The 22,689-nt window shown below is 38.1% G+C and overlaps 1 protein-coding gene across 1 annotated transcript; it reads right to left on the minus strand.

The window, feature by feature from the left end:
• Window positions 1–1,690: 1,690 nt before the first annotated feature.
• LOC109093299 (rho guanine nucleotide exchange factor 19-like) lies at window positions 1,691–20,761 on the minus strand. Its single transcript, XM_042750741.1, has 16 exons — window positions 20,081–20,761; window positions 7,450–8,101; window positions 6,570–7,094; window positions 6,294–6,426; window positions 6,121–6,200; window positions 5,800–6,038; window positions 5,527–5,687; window positions 5,277–5,429; window positions 5,045–5,174; window positions 4,807–4,881; window positions 4,644–4,733; window positions 4,076–4,239; window positions 3,755–3,913; window positions 3,511–3,590; window positions 2,280–2,384; window positions 1,691–2,166 (listed from the first exon to the last, which is right to left on the minus strand). Exons 2-16 carry the CDS (start codon window positions 8,078–8,080, stop codon window positions 2,009–2,011), a joined length of 2,883 nt encoding a protein of 960 aa, XP_042606675.1. The 5' UTR covers window positions 8,081–8,101; window positions 20,081–20,761; the 3' UTR covers window positions 1,691–2,008.
• Window positions 20,762–22,689: the final 1,928 nt, after the last annotated feature.

Below are 22,689 nucleotides of genomic sequence, written 5' to 3' on the forward strand. Positions count from 1 at the left end.
TGGAGTATCCCTTTAACAGCTGACATCCAGATTTCATCCACCCACATGGTGAGCCAGGGACAGCTATAAAGTATTTTGAGTAGCGTCTATGGACTGTCAGAAAGCGCAGCACGCTACATGCAGTAACAGCTCATGCATTTCTTTGCAAGCGAGCCATAGAAAGTAACCAAGGTTATGTCACTTGAAAAGCTAGGGATACTTAAAACCTGAAGTTCAACATTTTTAATTGACCTATTGGTAAGCCCCTCCCTTCGAATGCAGAGGAGCCAATGGCAGTCAAGTATCAGTTGCACGGGGAGTGGAACTTGGACATCTTTAGGTTTCTGCGTCATAGAGAAACATTGGAAGATGTGAAGCTTGCATCGGTTTGATGGTGTTTATGCTACAAAAATGAAAAAACAATGTGCCTGTGGTACTTGTAACACTTATTCCAGGTATCCTGAGCGGATGGGCAACAGAATTTATTTTATTACATTTTCTAAACCCAAACAAAACAGCGCAAAATGTCCCTAAGCATTCAACCCCAATCCCAACAAAGACAAAAATGTTAATTTTCTTATTGTAATACACTCATTAAGTTACAATTTTCAGCTGCTCAAGCAGAACATAAATGTCATCTTGTGCTTTAGCCAGGTATCTCTGGCTAAAACTAGCTAACGGTAAAGATGGTGAGTCCATGCTAACGTACAAACTTAAATAGCGAACTGTTTTTACATCATGTACAGAGTAGGTCAAAAACAGATAAACGGAGGTCTACATTTTAGTGTCTCTCCATATTAAACTGGTTAAATATACATTAATTTAATAGTACTCTATGGTACATGAACAGTGTTGATCCTGCATGTCGTCATCCGCAATCGTGACAACAGTAACATGAGGCTTCTCCCGCTTGCATTGTGATCTGTAAACCCTTGCTTCGAGTTAACCACCGTATTTATTTTAAAATATTTTATATCCTTCCATGGAATATTTAATTCCCACTTGAATGGTGTCCCTTCTGTGTCCAAATTGTGCAAAAATATCGTGGGACAAGGTTTTCACGATGACAGCTGTCATTATAAGACAGTGAGCAACTCTGTTTGTTTGTCCGAGGGAGCAACGGTAACTGGGGGGGGGGGCTTACCCATAGGTCAAATGACTAAGGAGGACTAGTAGCATCAAATAAGGATGAAATCAATAATTCATTAAAATGAAAATACATATGTAAAACTAATTTATACATACATAGTAAAATTTTATTTATACAATAACTTTGATTTTTTTTTAAAATGCATCATATTATTTTATCTTAATATTCAACCATGATTTTAATAATTAATTAAATATTTTTAAATACATTTGTAAAACTTTGCAAAGAGATTTATTTACATTTTTATTTTCAGTTTAATAAATTAATTGATTTTTTTTTTTTTATGTGGTACTTTTTGTCCTCCATAGATGCAATACATAGTTTAGATTTTTACAGCATACCTTAATAAAGCTAAAATGTTAGCCATGGAATATTCACAAAAATTTGTGGTGATGTACAAATTTACTCTGGATTGTTAAAGCAGATGCATGAAGCTTTAAAGGGTTAGTTCTAGTTAAAATGAAAATGAATTTTAGTGTGTTTTTTTCTCACTCTAAGAGTATTATGTGTGTGTGTGTTTTTTTTTTTTGAGAAATTTTATATGGGTTTTATTTTAAATTTTCCTGGCCCCTCCAAGCCTTTCAATGGGGGTAAGCGGCTGTTGGTAATTCGACTTCCACATACGACAGTCAGCGTAAGTGAGAAAAAAAAGTGTTTTTGACATTTGAAATATGGATATTTATCTTACAAAAATGCATGGATTTGCTACAGGAGGCCTTTATTACATTATTATTAATTATTTATAACACCCGCTTACCCCCATTGAAAGGCTTGCAGGGGCCAGGACAATTTTTAATATAACTCTGATTGGATTTGTCTGAAAGTAATTTTTGGGTGAACTAACCCTTTAAGTAAAACAATGTCCCATACTTCAAGGTCTCAGAGAGTCTCTCCCTCCAATTTTTGTGAGACACATTTAATGCGAATGTTTTCACGGAGGTTTCGCAAACGAGCACTGCGGCTTGTGATCTCCTCCACATAAGTTTTGGGGAACCAGCCCCGCTCTCCATCTGACAACCGGATCCCCTCTACCCACCCTGTGAATGGAAAACATAAAACGTCATTTATCTCTTCTTTGCAGTCCTCCAGATTCTCTTCTTCAAAGGGAAAAATGGAGTGTAGCCAGAGGAAGGGAAATGATTTTCCTTACCATCATTTGTAATTGTTACAGCTTGAAGGATGTCTGCCTTCTCCAGCGTTAACTCATCATGCTCCTGAGACTGGTAGATCTTGATGCACTGGACTTGAGCTAGATCTATACAGACAAATGTAGACATTAAGTTTAATATTTTGGTCACACTTTATTTTAAGGTCCAGTTCTCGCCATTAATAAACAGTTAAAGGTGCTGTAGGTAGGATTGACACCGAGTGGTTGAACTAGGTATTGCAGTCCAAATTCAAAATATTGGAGAGTTTTTTTTCACCCGACCCTTCCTCCTCAGATTTGACGCACATACAGGTCGCCAGATTGACAACACCAACAGGAACGAGTGCACTTGACGATGAATGGAATGAAATACACTGTGTTTTCCGCCAACTGGCAACCCTGGGTGCCAAAATACAATTGGGTAAACTGGCAGTGGGCGGGTTTCACAAACCAAACATAGACCGACATGCCGGCCCGGAAGATACATTTTCAAAGGAGAATAACTGACTGTAGCATTGTTTTTCAGATAAACAGGTATGTTAACTTAGCATGTTTCTTAAATATCTGCAAACATATTATGGTATTTTTATGCTTTAGCAGTCAAAAACATACAGCACCTTTAACTAATTTTTGCATCAAACTCCTAATTGGCTGAATATTAATAGTAAGTAAGGTAGTTGTTAAATTTAGGTATTGGGTAGGATTAGGGATGTAGAATATGATCATGCAGAATATTTGCTTCATAAGTACTAATTACTTCATAAGTACAAAAAAAAAAAACTAACAAAAAAACCCTTTTGTTCACTGGAAGAAATATGATCGTACAGGTTTGGAAAGACATGATAGTGAGTAAATGATGAGACGATTTCCAATTTTGGGTGAACTATTCCATTTAGAGTTTTATTTGAGGAACTTAGTTCACAAGTAAACAGTATATTCTTGAGCAGAACTGTATAATCCACTTTGTTTTCAATGTTATGTCAGTGAAATAACTGATGACTTTGTATGTTAGGCAGAACAGTCCAAACTGCTTATTTTAACATTGCCAAACTTTTGACTTTCATCATAAAATATCTGGACTATCTGGTACACTCTGCAGCTTATCTTGGCGATTATCCACCTAATGCTACCAGCCACAATTCACTTTCTAAATACCATTTAAATAACAGTTTTAAGTTTGAAATGTACTTAAATCTGAAATGCATGACAAGAGTGAGACAAAGAAATTACACACCATCATTCTCATTGGTCTGCTCAATAGCTGTCTTTGGATCGGAGGGAAACATGGCTGTTATCCACCTCTGTTTGCTGCTCCTACATATAAAACAAAATGTTCTTGACTCTGTTTTAAACTTAATTTTATGCATCCTGTGAGGACATATTCCCTGGTGTGGCTCATTTTCTAGGAACACTCAGATCTATTTGTCAGTGACAGGATTTTGGATGTTAATATTTGAGAATGATGTGAATGTACTCACTCTGTGGGTGACTTGAGCAGAATCTGGTGTTTTAGCTGTTGGCCCTCACATAACTGCAGATAGAAGATGAAGCCTGAGATTCCCTGAAGTTTCTGGCTTAGATCTTTCACCTTGAGGTCCTCAATCTTTGCATGTACAAACACCATGAACTTCCACGTGCTATGACAGGGTAGAGAAGGGACAGATTTTGTAGCAAAGTAATATCATTTAAACAAGGTTTTCAGCTGGGTTTGCTTTAGGATCCAGATACTACATTGGACATTAAAGGACACATTTGTTAGTTTTCTCATTTTATTTGTCTCTCTTTCCCATTAGACTTACTCCTTCCTTCGGGACAGCAGAAGACAGTCATTAAACAGGTGAAGGTACACAGGCCGAGTGGTAAGTTTAAACTTGGACCCAGAAATACTCAAGTTCTGTGTGTCCACTTCTAGCAGTTCACCATGTTTGACCAACCAACGAGACTGAGAGATGAGAGGAAAAATCTAAAATAAAAGAAAACAAACACATAAACTGACATGCCAGTAATATGAAAACATGATGCCAGAAGTGGCATGCTTATTTAAACTGATTTTTGAATGCAACTTTCAAACGCAATTATTTATTTTGTATACTTGATAACTATTGTAAGTAAAGTCTTTTATTGTGTGACATTTAGACCCTCAAAATGCACCTTTCAGTTACTAACTGTTTATGGAAAGAACTTAGTAAAAAAAAAAAAAAAAAAATCCCCTAATAGTCACGTCATACTTTGCAAATGGCACAAAATGAGCCAGGGCTGCCAATGGCACCTCAATAAAAAAATTAAAATTGCTTCATGATGCCCCTGCATGATATACAGTACAGTACGTATCTAATTAAACATTAAAATGAATGCTAAATGTTATACCTTGCCCTCAAAGTGAATTTTCTTGTTTAGATGAATTAGTTCTTCCATCCTCTTCATGGACTGCACACTGGAGTTACATTCCTTTATTATCTAGAGAAACAGACCACATTTAGTTTTCATGTTCATATACTCCAAAAACAGGGTCCTCTCTTACTTTACTCACCTTTTTGAGCTCATTAAGTGCTTTGGTGGCAGTGTCCTCATCTCGTGATCCAGGCGTTGTTCTCTTTAGGATATTCTATAATGGACACAGTTCATCACCACAAGACAGTTAAATTGATGAACTTTGTAAGCCTTGTTCTAAAGCTTGATAATGGTTTTCAATTTTTAAGATAGCTGTGCAAAATATAAAAGATGGAGACTGTCCCCTCCATCACATTTGGATTTGCATGATGGAATACCTCCACCAGCATTTTGAGGCGTGTGATCCTTTGAAAAGGAAGGATAAGGAATGATGTAAGAGGCAGCCTCTGGCATATTGGGTCCTCTTCCAGGCGGGCAAGGATTCCAGGGAAACGGGGATTCTCTTGCCTTAGAAAACACCACAAAGCAGATGAGTAAACCTCTTTAACAGCAATAATGCAATATTGTTATGAATGTTAGATAACGGTTTTACAGTAAAAGACTGCTTACAATAGCCGCTGATAGGTCTGTTCCTGATAGGCTTGATTGGTGACATAAGGCAGATAAACCCTCCGCAGTGCAGGACAGTGGTCAAGGACAATGTCACACACATCAAAACGCAGAATGTCTCCTTCTAACCTGTGCTCCAAATCTTGAAGAAATCTGTAGACATGAGGAGAATTGAAACAGTGATAGTTTGCATCTCTGAAGAAGCCTTACTCTTTCAAAAATAGCAAAATTGAGGTTATTCTTTATTCACCTCTCACTGACTTCTTTTACATCAGGCAGTTTGGAGAAGAGCCACTGCCTCTCCTGTGTCCCAAGACACTCACACAGCTCAGGAGACATCATGAAATGGTCAACTGCAATAGACAAGCTGCGTATGTATGAGGCCTCTGACGTCACCAACTCAAACTTGGCCTGAAATGAGAAAACAAGTCAAGATAAAATGAATTGTTTCTTTCTCAGCAAAATGTGCTGGTTGATAAAAACAAAACAAAAAAAAAACAGACTTTCTGAATCTTGGAGTCACCTCCTGTAGTTTACGCTCTTCATTGCTGAAGTTGTCAAGTTGTCCACTGGACCGAACATCAGGAATATCTTGCCAAAGGGAAAAGGCAGAGCCTCGAGATGAGCGGAATGAACTGGATGGAGACAGGTTGCCAGTGGACACAGAGTCTCCTCTTTCCTCATCGGTTCCTGGCTCCGCCCCCTGCTGCCTTTGTATCTCTCTGTTAATAGCAACGTCACTGTATTCCTGATACAAGATCACTGAGAGAGAGGAAGCAAAAACTGGTAAATAATACTATATATGTATATATCAAATTCCAGATTTATTATTTTTTGGACTTACAGTTTGGCAAGAAGCGTGACAGGCGTTTAGAGCTACTGTGAGGACTCTCTCCATCCTCATCAATGGAAACCTTTCTCATACTGAGAAAAAAACGGTAGAAATGTTAAATGTTATAACACAACGTCTTATATTCTACTCGCTGCTTTTGATCGTTAGCTGAGTTTTAGAGCCACCTTTGCTTGGCACTTCTCCTTTGCTGTGGCAGATTACAGTCAGCAGAGGGCAGAGGTGGTGCATACCCTAACGGACTATGTGGTGCACTGTCACTTGATCCCCCTGAGAAGCGATGTCTGGAGCTGGGTTTGTCTACAAACAGACAAGGGAGGGAGAAAGTATACAAAAGCAATAGAGCTGAAAATATAGCACTGAAGTGTGATAATGACATCACAGCAAAAGACTTTCACAATAAAGTCTTTCATTAGGCTAATCAGTCGTGATGAGTCACTTACAGTCTGAGCTGAGGTTTCCAGACAGGTGGCGGTCCCGGGAGGCCACACGAGCAGAAAGAGACTTGCCTAGCTTAAGGGTAAAAGAGTTTTTCCTCTGGGAGAGTTGTAGACGAGAGATGAGCTCAGAGGCAGAGAAGCGCCGGCGCTCGTTGTCTACTGAGCGAGAACGGGACAGAGGTAGAGAGGTCCCACTGTTAAGGGCAGGGCCTTTCAGAGTCCCGCAGTCCTCCAGGCCCAACCTCTGCCTCCCCCCATCATTTACACCCCCCTCCAATCTGGCACCCTCCTGAAGGGGATCTAAGAACGGTTTCGGAGGCGTCGGTAAGGCAAAAGGAGAAAGGTCCTCATCTACCCCTGGAAGAGAGCTGGAACTATTGGATGTGGGTATGGTAGAACCCACCATTCCAAGGCCTCCTTCTACAAACGATTCGAAGGATGTTGGAAGCATGTAATCACACTCCACACCTGGGCTGCTGAGAGACCCTTCATCCATAGTGTCTGGAGAGTACACCCTCATCTTACGCCCTATTAAAGACAAGGCATATTGAGTGGAACCATCCACTTGTACATTCATCTCTTGTTTTAACAGACACAATCACTTTAGCAAAGTAGGTCCCAGCCTTCTTGCTGGAGACCTGTCAGCAGCACACATTTTGCATGTCTCCCTTATCCAATAAACATGTTTCAATTCATCAACCTTTTAGTAGAGACTCCCACATCCAAAATGTGTACTGTATTTAGGAGCCTCCAGAGACCAGCAGAATCATCTCTTGCACAGATTCGAGAGGTGAAAGTAACCCTGCACTATAACAAACTATTTGTTGTTTAAAGCAGGAATGTAGGAACAACGTGTCAAGACTTAAATGAGAGAGACACTTACTTATGGACTTCTCCTTTATGGATCCCAAAGATGTGCGTCTTTGAGGGCGAAATGGGTCTGAACTCTGGAACTCTAAGGGCGAAGAAGGGGAGCTCTGCGGCTGAGGCTCCAAAGAGTTCCTGTTCTCAGGTACATATGTAGAGGACAGAGGCAGAAACAAGTCTCGAGAACGGAGTGCCTTAACTCCTGGTTCAGGTTTTTCATAAACTGTTTCAGATAAGGCAGTAATGTGTGTCCACGTCTGATCTTGAACCTCTTCCACATTATTACTATCCTGGGTCAAATAGTCCAGCGTTGTGTCTGTACTCCCATTCTTGGCAAAATCAGATGGACTGCTTCCATTGCATCTGACAGGCTTGGAGCAAAGAGAGGAACTACAGTTTTCCGGTGTGCATGATTGGAAACCATTAACGCTTGGCTGTTGAAGGTCAATGAAGGCCAACGTCTCTTGCTGACACACAGCAATGTGTTGATGCTGTCGCAAGAGAGGCCTACCTTCCCGAGAGTCGCTCAGAGCCTGGGTCTCAACTGAGCCTGGGAACCACATGTCAGAGCTCTCGCCTCTGCAATGGAACGCTTGGAGGTGAGGCTGGAAATCAAGGAGAGGAGAGAATCCATAGCCGGGGAGCATGGCTCAGGAGGCACATGCATACTGCAAAGAAATTGGGAAACAAAAATATTAATAAAAAAAATTTAAGGTATTATAACATGTACCAACATAACTATTGTCTTGACAGATGCTGCATCTCCAAATTTGAGCATAGTGGATTAGATCCCTCTGGCCAATATTTTAGTTGTGCCAGCAAGCAATTTTTTATGAGTAGTGATTGGTTCATCTCTGCAATTCTTAGTGGATTTGGTGTTCCACTGGGTAAAGTTAAGTCTCTCTGAACAGGCTCTGCTCTTCCCCCCATGGCAGACTTGGCTCAGTCGCTGCCGCTGCATCTTCCTGTTCTAATTAAAGAGCACAGCATGCAGCCCTCATCCTCTATACTTATCTACATCATTTACAGCTGGATCCCTTACTCAAAACTGCTTCTGTAGTGCAGCTTGTGCATGAAGATGTCAAGGCAGTTACATGAGGACACTTCAGTCTCTCCAACTATGATAATGGGCAAGTGTCTAGTCTTGCTTGCAGCTTATACCTGAGATGGAATGCTTCATGAAAAAGACCCTGACTGAGAAGGTCATCTTGGAAGAGGTTTTTTTTTTTCTTCCTTTTTTTATACATATTTCCCATGTTCCCAACCAGCTCTCTATTTACCCAAACAAATCTGTGTCATGGGAGAAGCAACGCTTATTAGTATTCAGTGTCTTGCCTTGAGGGACAGGCAAGCCTGAGATAGCTTGAGCTATGACATTTCCTGGGCTATTAAAGCAATGAAGGATCAGCAAACTGTCAGTGCTGATGACCCACATCTGCCTTATTCACTGACCCATGAAATAAAGAGAGATATTTTCTAAACTTGGAGATGAAATCTACCCAAGGATGCTAGCTGGGTTGCCCCTGGTTGCCTTAGACTCTACCTTACCTGCAATTTATGTGTCTACATATCATTAACCAAAAAATATAATGTAAAACTGAATAAATCATTGTTTAATGAGATAGTGTTGAAACAATCTATTGTCAATCTGCGAAACACAAACAATATCTGTAGAACATCTATTTTTTTTAAGAGGACACAAAAGAACCTGAGTCTCCCCATCTCAATTTCTCTTTTATGCTGAATGTAAACGCAGCTAAATCCAACTGCACAACATGATCCTTAAGCAAACATACTCACAAAAACACAATCTGACCCTCTATACTGATAAAACCTATTCCCACATCTGTACAACAAACACACTGCACAAATGGTTACCTTTTCCCTACTCTAAACAAAGGTCTCTTTATTTCTCCAGATAGAGAATGCTGTTAGGTGCACAGGACATGTGAGATTTAAGGAACGAATCTGGATTCTTTACATGCACACACAGAAATATAAATCAGTTGGTCAGTTAGTATTGTTTTGTTTAACATCTTTTCGTAATCTGTAATCAAAATATAATTACTTTTTTTTTTTTCTCTGAAATTACTTTTCTTTTCTGCTTATGTAATGGATGATGTAAGCCAATAGCCAAAGAGCTATAAAGGCAATGCTTTAACAAACTCACATTTGCCCTTTGGTATTTCTAGCTAAAATATCCCATGTCACTTAGAAATATGTAAAATCATGTAAGCAAATCTTGGGAACCATTGTAAAATATAACTGTAAAACCCTTTACTGTGCTACACAAATTAAATTTACTGTACAAATAGCAGGAGTAATTTTGTGAATGCTGTGCGTAGCTATTACTATAAAACAAATTGAATAATACACTATAATACAGCCCATTACAATACAGCTATTCCATACATTCAGATTGATGTCTGACCCATTTGACAATTTTTAGTAAAATCCACCATGTAATTTTCCATGTTCTCAACATGTTATTTCATTATGTTTTGGTCTTTGTTGTATATATTCTCCCTGTAATTTTGGAGGGTTCCTGTAAGTCAGGGCGTCAACAAAGCAAATGAATAGAAAACTGCTATCTTCTTCATTGTAGCTACAGTATATGATTAAAGAAAACAATGCTGCAAAAGCACATGGAAGCTGATAGCAACCATGAATCCATAAATATGTACATATTCATCAATGTCAGCCATAACAATGAGGACAAATATTTTGTATTTGAAATAAAGCAAAATATTTTTTTTCATAGCATATAGCTGTCACTAAGTCACATTACATCCTCTTGTAATACATTTTTATAAATAACTATACACAATGTCACAATGAAAACACCAAAAAGACCACAAATAACCTTTCCCCTCTTAATTTCTGGAATTTTTTGCTTGTTTGAGCACAGAGTTTAACAGTGTGGTGTCATAGGCTTATGTTTGTATGTTATATTGCTCTGAAGCAGGCTGACACCGCTGGTCTAATTGGCCTGTGACAGAGAGATCCAGGGTGCATCATGGCATCTGCCTTTCACACTCAAACACCTCAGCTCATTTTCAGCTATTGCAACTTGATAGCAATATGAAAGGGGTAACAAAAAGAAAAAAGTTAGATAGACATGATTAGTCAAATATTAAAGAGATAGCTCACTGAAGATTTAATATTGTGAATTTATTTACTTATTACTTCATCAAAACATTAAGGTTTTGATCATTTTGGTCAACAGTTTGTTCCAAACCTTAATGTTTTGTTGACGAATTATTGTTTTGAAAAGTACAGAAAAGTTCTGTGTAACAGTTATTCAGAAAGTCTCTAATTATGTTCCGTGGAAAAAGAACAGAATACAGATTTAGTACAATATGATGACTAAATAATAACAGAATTTTCATTTTCAACTTAACTGTATCTTTAATAGTTTCCTGGCATGATGTGGCCTTAATATACAGCACTTTTATTGTAAAAGGTTAATACTTAATACTTAACTTATCTATATATATATATATATATATATATATATATATATATATATATATATATATAATCATTTAAATTCTGATGGGGTGAATGAGGACATCTGGAGGTGAAGAATACTTCTTTGTTTGTGTTTGGTGTGGGGCCTGATCCCTCAAAGTGCCTGAGGCCTTCCTCCACCTACTACACCAAGACAGACACCGAAATCCCATTTCACGTTCAAAAAGCATTGACATTGCCCTCAACCCTCTCAACTCCAACCCAACAGAGAGAGAAACCCATAGGTGTAACAATGCATGGTTTAAGGTATTACTCTAACAAGCTGAGCTTCTTTAGACCACCTTGAACCCCACGGTCTCATCTTAAAGAAAAATGTTACCACTTCTTTAGACTCACCTTCTTTCAACATTAATACCTCCCATACTAGACACACCCAGTCAAATACAGGAGCGTTATGCACACAGTGTGGAAACAAAGAACTATTATTACATTGATTTTGTTCTGATTGAATAATGTATCTATAGGATATTTAAGCAGGTACTACACTGCTTCACATTAAAGTCAAGCATAGGTTTGGTTAGGCACTCGCTTAGTCCAAAATATTTATACTTTTAAGGTTTAATTATAGACACTTATGCTTTTTATTGCAAGAATTACTTGTTAATGTTAATTTAATAGAAAACTATTTGCAACAGGTCCTTTACATTAATTTACTGATCTACAAATCAACAAATAACCCAAAAAGCATCAACAAGGAAAAATGGGGAAAAAAGTCTTCTAAGAATAAAATAAAAGCAAATTTCATTAATAAAAGTGCTTATAATCAAGCAAAATCAAATTGACCCAAACTAATGCATGTTCTTTGTGTTATTGTGAGCAATTCCTTAGTGCATGTTATTCCAAAGACAAAATACTTTGTCGTCTTAATCTTTAAGTCGAAACATAACTTTTCTTCTGAAAATAGTTTGCTTGTCCATCGACGTTAGTATTTAGGCATTGTTTTAGCTAAATCACATTTGGTCTGTCTCCATTCTGTTGTGTAACGCCTACTTTTGGAGATCCAATCAATTCCCAGTGGATAAAATCAAGTCCCGCCCTACAGTTCACACTTGGAAATACGTCAGATTATGAAAGTAAAATGGGTTGCAAACATCTCTTTGTCAGGTCATGGTATCATGATTTACAACTAAAATTGACATATGACATTCACTAGCCCTGCTGATGTTTGCAAGATTTATACAGCTCACTCTGTTCTTTAATGTGCCGTTAAATTTGTCACATTTCAAAGATGACCTACTTTTACAGTTCCATTCACGTCACACTCATTCACACTCAACTTCCTGTTTTCTTTCACTCACTGCTCGGGAGGTGAACCGAGCCAGGCGAACGCTCCCCCTCCCTCTGCTTTATTATATGGACAGGTAAAGACTAGTATCTCAGAGCAGCTTGTTTTGAAATGTGATCACAGCACTGCTTTCACTTTGAGAATGACCATGCAGCAGACTGAAATCGATGTTTGTGACATTTTAATATGCAGATATAACAATTTTAATGCAAAAGTGGTGCAGTATAAATAGATAATAACTAAAAAAATTTTTTTTAGTTATTAAAATGCAAAAAAAATAATGCTGAAAATAAATTGTTGATTAATGAATGTTTTTTATAATAAATTAATGTGGTATTATTGTTGTTCTAAATTTTATTGATCAAAAAACAGTGTGCTATACTACATTTTATTTAAATATATTTTTTTAAACTTTAAACTTTATTTAAATATTTTTTTTTAATAATTTAATATTGAATGAATTGTTGTTGTTTATTAAGATTTTATGTGTGAGTTTGTGTTATTTTTTATGTTTTTATTTGAAAGAATGAATTTTGTTTTATTCACATTAGGTCCAAGCCAGCCTAAAAAAAGCCTGCAGGCTGCGGAGCTAAACAGGTGTGTGCAGAGCAGAGCCAAAGAAAAGCCTTTTACACATACCTGTAGGGCTTGGCTTTTTCAGGATCATATTTCATAGACAAACACAAACATGTGCACTGCGCAAAAAAACAAAACTCATTTACTCCTGCACTGACACACATTTGTACAAGAATAAAGTACACAAAAATATGTCAAGATATCCGCACCTCCTGTCATTAATAATTTATTAGCTTTTTAAAGACAAATGTTCCTGTTTTAAAACCATAAAAAGTTCCTTCAAATGTCAAATAAAAAGTGCTAGCGCCTTCCAACACATTACAACAATCATAACCTGTTTCTTTTATAGTATAGTCTTGAAATCCATTGGCCTTTTGTAAAAGCAAAATGAGGACACTATAAAAATGGTTAACCATTAAGCCTTTTGTGAGCCGAAGAAAAGCAAGTTCATTATCATGGTCGACCCCCACTCCCAATAAAGATCACTGACACTTTCCACATTCCCCAAATAACTGCGCTTCTGTCATTCCACTTAAATTGCCCAGTAAGCTGTACCCGAGTACAAACAAAGAGTCTGGTCTGTCTGAGCTCACGAAACAAGAACAGGCCTTATTTGTGTGTCTGCATCCTATCTGTGCTGACCATTGGGGGAGGCACTAATAGCGTGCAGACACACAAACAAGATCTGTTCTTATTGCTCCCCAAACCTCTTCCGTCACCATCTGTTCATTCTGCAGGTGAGCCCTTTAAGGCCAGTCAGACTAACAGGGTTGAGTGTAGGGGCTTTAGACACCCATTCCACCCAAAGTGGCCCTGTTGACCTGAATTGAGCAAGCTAAACGAGGGTAAGTGAGGGGAGACAGTTTTTGCACGCGAAGAGCGAGGACGGAGTATTATTGGGTGTGGCATGGCGTCCTTTTCCCCCAGACTGCAACTCTGGTACATGTAGGTGCAGATACAGAATCAGCCTGTTGCCTCCAACTGACAGGTGATGGGGCAGGTGCTCCATACACAGGACAGACCATGGGAGGAGTTAGAGAGCACTTTATGGGATAAAATGAACTGCAAAATCTCAGAAATTGCATGCATTACATTTAAGTCAAACGATACAAATACTATTTCTGACATGACAGTGACAAAAAGTACTGCGGTTGTATCATGGTAATTGAATACCATGGAAACCATGGAACTGAATGATTACCATATTTATATAACAAGGCATAGGGGTCAGTGGTGTAAAAGAATGATAAAGTAAAAATGTCTCTAAAAATGTCATGGTGTGTAACCATTAAAAAAAATAGTAAATTTATGACCAAGTAATAAGCATATTTTGGTTACACCTTGAACACACATTTTTTTGTATTTAAATATCATTTGTAATTTGTGGTGCCAGTTCTTTGCTTTGGTGGACAAATAAATTAATGAATAACCAAATAATTAAATAAATTAATAATAATGATAAATAAATTATAACATTTACAAAATAAATGTACAACATTGTAACATACATTTTATATCTATAAATACACACACAAATTATATATATATATACACACACACACAAACACACACACACACACACACACACGCGTGCACAAAATATGAAGAAATACTACCATTTTACTTTCATAATCCGGTCAGAAATCTAATAAAATTAAAAAAAAAAAAATAGTTCCCTATTATTTTGATATAATAGCCACTTATATCATCCTGACATTTATTTACTTTGTCCTAAAAACTGTCTAGATTAATTTTGATTCAGAAATTACAAACATGCTCATCATAGGTGTGTACTTATTGCAGTGTATTTCTGAATCAATTAATTAATCTGACATCTTATCATTGACCTTCAAGAGTAAAAAAACAGTGTATTTTCCTTGTACACATGCCAGTTCAGTTGTATTGTTACCAAACATCCCGTGCCATCTATTGCTCTCTCCAGTCTGTTCTTATCTCTACCAGCATATATGAGCTGCTGAGAACTAAGAGAATGCAATGAGTCATACAAACACACAGACTGGCACGGCCAAGCTGGAGGAGCGGCAAGCCGCAGGATACGATAGACATTCCAAGGGTCTGGCCGCCCCCACTGTCTCTCTGATCTTCATATCTGCCAACATGTTAACTATAGCAAAGCACCATCAAACCACACCCTGTGTGATCCATCCATGCTCAAACACACATCCTACAAGCTCCCCTCTTACAAAAATTCACTGTCTTCATGGGTTTTAATCAGTGGAGATGAAGGAAGCAAAAATCACCTGATCTCACTCCATTCAAAAAGAACCCATATTTGAGGGACATAATCACTCTAATACTAAAAGGATATCTCTTACACATCCAATGGTGTTACGAAGCAAATGCAGACAATGGTTTCTGAGGCTATACAGGAAGTGAATGAATAAGGCAGGGAGTTTTGTGACATGATACTTTTTTGTTTACCCCATATCCTCATGTGGGCATTCACTCATGACTCACGTTAAAAAGATCTCGTAGTTTCCAGGCAAATGACCTAAACTTGGACGTAATGAAGCCAGTTTAAGCTCTGAGGTTTCTGCTTTTTAATAATTTTGTCTGGGCAGCCGGGATAATTGCTATTCCCGCACAGCAGTGTAGAGGAGAACATAAAGCCTTCCATCAGACAGGTGCTAGGTCATAAAGAGGACGTCGCACCCTCCCGCTCAGAAAGAAAAGAAAACACTCTCCAAAACACATGCTCCACACATGGCATGAAACAATCAGTCTATATGACTTTATAAGAAAACAGACAGCTAAGTCACAGACATATTAATAGACACACAAAATGATGATGGAACAGCACTCATCATGATTTCAATAGAAGGGCATATAGTCCAGATTAATGACACTGGAGTAAATAAACAAGCAAGTAGACAGGTCTCCTGTTTAAAAACAGATGTAGAAGACCTATTGATTTTACTGGAAGAGCTGGCATGTTATTTTCATAACTTTCCATTAGTTTTGTTATTGTTAACTAAAAATACATAAAGAAAACACTATATTAAATTATACTAAGATTAATATTAAATCAGTATGAACGCAAACATTTTTTATCAATCCTTTCCAAGAGCAATTTATCTGGACTTTTTTTTACTCTTTTACTGCACATCAACAATGATCTCATTTGTGTCATTTTTTTTCTTCTTCTTTTTTCCCCCTAAGAAATCTATCTGGGACAAAGTTAATATGTAAATGACACATCACTTGGAACTTAATTAGGCTTTATGAGCTCTTAACATAACATAAATGCATATGCCTTTATTCCTATATCAAACAACTTTTTTCTTTGCACAATTCACTATATATATATTCACTATATAAGTATATATATCAATATATATTGCACAACTTCTCAAAAAATTAGCATATTGTGAAAAAAGTTCATTATTTTCCATAATGTAATGAAAAAAAATTAAACTTTCATATATTTTAGATTCATTGCACACCAACTGAAAATATTTCAGGTCTTTTATTGTTTTAATACTGATGATTTTGGCATACAGCTCATGAAAACCCAAAATTCCTATCTCAAAAATTAGCATATCATGAAAAGGTTCTCTAAACGAGCTATTAACCTAATCATCCGAATCAACTAATTAACTCTAAACACCTGCAAAAGATTCCTGAGGCTTTTAAAAACTCCCAGCTGGTTCATTACTCAAAACCGCAATCTGCCGACCTGACTGCTGTCCAGAAGGCCATCATTGACACCCTCAAGCGAGAGGGTAAGACACAGAAAGAAATTTCTGAACGAATAGGCTGTTCCCAGAGTGCTGTATCAAGGCAACTCAGTGGGAAGTCTGTGGGAAGGAAAAAGTGTGGCAAAAAACGCTTCACAACGAGAAGAGGTGACCGGACCCTGAGGAAGATTGTGGAGAAGGACCGATTCCAGACCTGGGGGGACCTGCGGAAGCAGTGGACTGAGTCTGGAGTAGAAACATCCAGAGCCACTGTGCACAGGCGTGTGCTTTTGAACCAGAAACAGCGGCAGAAGCGCCTGACCCGGGCTACAGAGAAGCAGCACTGGACTGTTGCTCAGTGGTCCAAAGTACTTTTTTCAGATGAAAGCAAATTTTTATGTCATTCGGAAATCAAGGTGCCAGAGTCTGGAGGAAGACTGGGGAGAAGGAAATGCCTAAATGCCTGAAGTCCAGTGTCAAGTACCCACAGTCAGTGATGGTCTGGGTGTGCCATGTCAGCTGCTGGTGTTGGTCCACTGTGTTTTATCAAGGGCAGGGTCAATGCAGCTAGCTATCAGGAGATTTTTGGAGCACTTCATGCTTCCATCTGCTGAAAAGCTTTATGGAGATGAAGATTTCGTTTTTCAGCACGACCTGGCACCTGCTCACAGTGCCAAAACCACTGGTAAATGGTTTACTGACCATGGTATTACTGTGCTCAATTGGCCTGCCAACTCTCCTGACCTGAACCCCATAGAGAATCTGTGGGATATTGTGAAGAGAAAGTTGAGAGACGCAAGACCCCAACACTCTGGATGAGCTTAAGGCCGCTATCGAAGCATTCTGGGCCTCCATAACACCTCAGCAGTGCCACAGGCTGATTGCCTCCATGCCACGCCGCATTGAAGCAGTCTTCGAAGCATCTTGGGACTAAGTATTGAGTGAGTAGTTGAACATGATTATTTGATGATTGACTTTTTTTGTATTAAAAAACTTTTCTTTTATTGGTCGGATGAAATATGCTATTTTTTGAGATAGGAATTTTGGGTTTTCATGAGCTGTATGCCAAAATCATCAGTATTAAAACAATAAAAGACCTGAAATATTTCAGTTGGTGTGCAATGAATCTAAAATATATGAAAGTTTAATTTTTATCATTACATTATGGAAAATAATGAACTTTTTCACAATATGCTAATTTTTTGAGAAGGACCTGTATATATATCAATATATATATAGCACTCTGACACTGAGTTCATGACTGTGCTGCCATCTATCCATGTGCAGTTCTTTTACAGTGTTTTCCAGACATGCAGTCACCTGCCCCTCACATCAACAGAAGCTCACGCATGCACACACTTAGCATCTCTGCTCCCTGCAGCAGTAGAATATTCAGGGCTCATATCCTGCTCAATCTTTCGCACTATTATGCATGCAACATTAAGTAGCTTGCAAGCGATCAGCATGGTCATATTTGCATCTGATTTGATGTCTGTTAGGAGGGCTGGAGGGCAGTGTTTCTGCTTGCTCTACCAGGATTTTATAAACTGGACCATATCCCAGGCATATCATGAGATTTGTCTATGCAGGTGATGAGTGGCAAATCAAAGCATTATACTTCATGCATGAGCATCTGTTCAAGCAAGAAAAAAGTGTCTGGCAGTACAACCCAGCAGGACAGATATAAATGATAGTAATAAGTTTAGTGACCTTAAAAATTCACCATGTCACACAGTAAACAAGAAGCCGTAAGATTACAATGTCGAGAAGTAGGTAAAATAAAGCTTTAGCCACTTCTTTAAACAGCTAACAATCAGGAAGAAAATCTGAGACCACTAGTGACAATGTTTTAATTAAAAAAAAATAATAATAATAATAATGTTGTTTACTTTTGATATGTACAGGTGCATCCCCCCAAAAAGGTAAATATTTTTTGTTTTACTTATTTCAAAAATGTAAACTTTCATATATTCTAGATTCGTTTCATGTAAAGTAAAACATTTTTAAAGTTTTTTTGGTTTAATTTTGATAATTAGGGCTTACAGCTCATGAAAGTCAAAAATCCAGTATCTCAAAATATTCTAATATTTACATTTGAGTTTTATTAAATGACCATCTGTACAGTATAAATGTAAATGGGTAACTCTTGTTCTTTGAAACCACTATAATGGGGAAGACTGGCAATGGTCTTGAAGACAAAGAGGGTAAGACACAGAAGGTCATTACTAAAAGGTGTGGCTGTTTCAGAAGTGAGTGTGAGTGCTGTGTGAGTGATCGATACCAATGCTTCGTGCACAAACGTGCAGACAAAGCAAGCATCACGCGTCATTTTTGTTTTCTGAAAGAGCTTCTTGGCACTCTATAAGGCTAATGTTGATAAAGCTACCATTATCTCTGTTTTCATCGATGCCGCCTTCACGTGCCAGTGTTACCAGAATGATCGTAAATAGGAATGTGGTAGTTAAAAATTGCATTAGGAAGCAATGTGAGGTCAGTAACACGGTCACCACCAGTTAAACCATAACACTGGTCTGCCTGCGAGCATGAGCTCTTGAAGCTCCACACTCATCTGAAAAGGGAGGCGGGAGCACTATCGCATTTTCATTTAAAGGGGACAAACACAAAAAAACAGCGCGTTTTGGGTCATACCCTAAAAAGTGGCAATTTCAGCAAGCTATAAAAAATTTATCTGTGGGGTATTTTGAGATAAAACTTCACAAACACAATCTGGGGACATCAGAGAACAATTTAAAATATTGTATTAATGCATTCTATGGCCCCTTTAAAGAACTTGAACTTTTCTGTTTTGCAAATGCCCTTTTTTTATTGATCTTAGGAAATATTAAAATATTTTGAGATACTGGATTTTTGACTTTCATGATCTGTAGGCTCTAATCATCAAAATAAAAAAAAAACAACAAAAAAAAAACATTTGAAATGTTTTACTTTACATGTAATGAATCTACTAGAATATATGAAAGTTTCACTTTTTGAAATGTTACATTAAAAAAAAACTTTCACAATATTCTAATTTTTTGAGCCACACCTGTATAAAATAGAAACATAATACATTTATATTAAATGCATTTCATTTATTAGGAATATTTTCATATGAACAACAATTTGAGGGAACTTGAATTGAAAAACTGAAATGAATTTCATACTTTCTTAATATGACAGCAGCACACAAGCTGCATGAAGTCCACTGGTTTGTGTTAAACCTGATGTTGATGTTCTCCTAAGATGATCTAAACAGATTCTTGAGCTTCAGTGGCAGCAGGAACATGTGACTGTCTGTATGATCAATGCTACAGATTTACTTAATTAGTGACCTAGAAATAAGAATCTGAAATGTTTCTTCTTCATTGCATTGTTTCTTTGTTTTCAAAATCCTAAAACCTTTCATTTATTCCTAAACTAAATTAGATTCTGATTCCAGGACTTTCAGTGTGGTCTCAACTGTTGTTCCACTGCATAGTGTAACGCAAAATACAGTCTTTCCCCAAAACATCATCTAAAATGCAACAGATCTCCACAGATGTATAAAAAAACAGTACCTCATTTGTATCAGTGGACTGTGGGCTGGATGGGGTCCAACTCCAGTGTGCAAATCCAAGTCATCCAGGATTGTGGCTGAGGTGTTGTAGTGTCCATGACTGCCTTGTGTTCCTCTCGGTTACTTTGTTTCCCCTCAGCTGCACTCAAACTCAACCAACAATGCTGCAGCTTGAGCCCAGATGATCCGAGTGTTCTCTTAAGACCCCTTCACACACAAAAATACAGTTGACAGCAGACAAATAAAACCCCGATATCTGTTCTAGCTACTCAAAATCATAGATTTCTCCTCCATATCGTTCCTTTTCCCACATATTTCCCCCTCTCTCCAGCAACAAATGAAGACAGACATTTGTCCTGCTCTCTCGCGCTGTTTCTGGCTCCCTCGTGCACTTATTTATGGTTTTATTTCTAACACCTGCCAGCAGAGGAAAAAGAGAGAAGCGCAAGCTGTCGTCTGGTTCAGAGAAGAGTCCTTCCTGCCAAGGAGGGAGGAAGAGCATGAGTGTGTGTGTGGGTCTGGATTCCTGTGTGTCAACAGCAGTACTTTGCAAGTGGATAGCAGGCGGTCGGTTAGGAGGGTTAGTTCGGTAGGGGCGTGAGATAGAGGGTGGGAAGAAACTGTATGCGAATATCCATGCATGCGAGTGTGTGCATGTGTGTGTGTGTATAATTAGGTAAGTATCAGTTTGAAGATAGCAAGTAACTAAGAGGGCATGCCGAAACTCACTCAGATATGCTCTTTAAAACTTCTTTAACTCCTCTCCCTTTTACACACCTCATTTATTCACTTTAGAAGAACTGAAAAAATCATTTATCAAGCAAGCACGTGTGAAAGTCTAGAAGATCAGCAAAAAAAGAAAAATTATTGAGCTGTTTGGTAAACAAAAACTGATTCATGTTAATCTCTGGCCGATTATTAATGTGTTTGCTCTGAGAAATGAGTTTATGCAAGAGTGAAAGCACATTATAGAGTGTCGGTTTTGTGGGTCACTCCTGCAGGTGATGAAGAACATGGAGTCTGTTAGTAATTAATAAGGAAAAGGGCTGCTGTCCACGTTGCATATTTTAGTAGCTTGACATGTACCAACCAACCCTTCCTGCAGGCTGAACAGCGTAGGAACGCATAGCAATCATAACAATCAAAAAAATGAAGTAGAGGAGGAGGTGGAGAGAGAGAAAAAAAGTCAAAGAGCCTGAGGCAATGGAGATTCTTTTTCGTTTTTTGAGTGGGTGGGGTTAGACACTAATCATTATCAGAACACCTGTCTGCTTCTGACTTTAATAAATCAGAGTTGCTTGATCCATTCCACTAAAAAAAAACTAGTGGAAGTCGGGTGCATTTTTTTGGTTTGGTAAAGGGTTTCATAAGGGCAGGTTGCTCACACAAAGCTTGATGGTTTGATCAAATTAAATGGAATGTGAGAACCAGAGATTTTCTGCAGAAAGTAGAGATGAAAAGTGGGGCAGAAGTTGCCTACATGGACGTGTTAACCAAAGATTAAGGATCTGAAGCGTTTGCCAGCTGGCATTGGCTCTCGGCTCTGGAACACAGAACTTCAATGGCTTAGCATTAGTGTTGTCTTGTTCACCTTTCTAACTTGTTCAAGCATATCATTTTTGTTCTTGTTCAAGCCAACCATTTTTGCACAAATAGCCATTGTTCGACAGGACAGACGTAACTAGGAATTAAAAACGGTGGTTTGAACAAAAATCAGTCTCTGATCATTTACATTCTGTGTTCCAAACCCAACCTTTTTTTTTCTTCTGTGGGATAATAATGGAGATGTTTGGAAGAATGTTCAAGCTGCTGTTTTCCATACAATGAAAGTGAATGGTGACCACAAAACAGTGACCACCATTTTGACAAATCTGAGCAGTATGCAGGCGGCGTACGCTCTTCTGTGTCAGCCACGCGGCGCTGATGCGCTGTTTGCTTTGAAACCAAAGCATAAATACATGTAAAAATCGTATCCTTGTGTTGCGCAGCTGATACAGAAGAGCGTACGCCGCCTGCATACTGCTCAGATTTGTCAAAATGGTGCTATGCTGATTTGGAGAGACACAGAGGAGAGGAATTGTTGAATAAAGTCATTATTTTTGTTTTCTTCATGTACAAAAAGTATTATTGTGGTTTCATAATGTTACGTTTGAATCACTGATGGCAGATGGACTATTCTGACGATGCTTTTCATACATTTCTGGATCTTGACACTGTTATTTATTTGGCAATCTATGGGACAGTCTCAAGCCTCCCGGTTTTCATCCAAAATATTTTAAATTGTGTTCCCAAGACGAACAAAGCTTTTACGGGTTTGGAGCGACATGGGGGTGATTAATGACAAAATTTTCATTTTGCGGTGGAGTAACCCTTTAAGGAGTAGAGCTGCACAATTAAAAAAACTGTTAAATAAATATATGCACCATGCATTTCAGAGTGAAGCACGGCACTGAGCAGCTCATTATCCAGTGATTCTAGCAGCTTGTTTTGCAGGAAATGCTGATCTACACAAACTCTTTTTTGCAAGTGCTGCATTTAGCTTGCTTATGATGTGAATTTAGGAACGCAACATGCACCAACCATCTTTCCAAGTGTGTAATCTCATGCGCT

This window comes from Cyprinus carpio, chromosome B23 (genome assembly GCF_018340385.1).
Source record: "Cyprinus carpio isolate SPL01 chromosome B23, ASM1834038v1, whole genome shotgun sequence".
Lineage (NCBI taxonomy): Eukaryota > Metazoa > Chordata > Actinopteri > Cypriniformes > Cyprinidae > Cyprinus > Cyprinus carpio.

Coding starts and splice junctions, on each gene's coding strand:
- LOC109093299 (XM_042750741.1), bottom strand. CDS start 8,080: ATGCTCCCCGGCTATGGATTCTCTCCTCTCCTTGATTTCCAGCCTCAC. Junction 5,430..5,526: donor GTAAAAGAAGTCAGTGAGAG/GTGAATAAAGAA, acceptor TCATGTCTACAG/ATTTCTTCAAGATTTGGAGC. Junction 4,734..4,806: donor CACTTAATGAGCTCAAAAAG/GTGAGTAAAGTA, acceptor CTGTTTCTCTAG/ATAATAAAGGAATGTAACTC.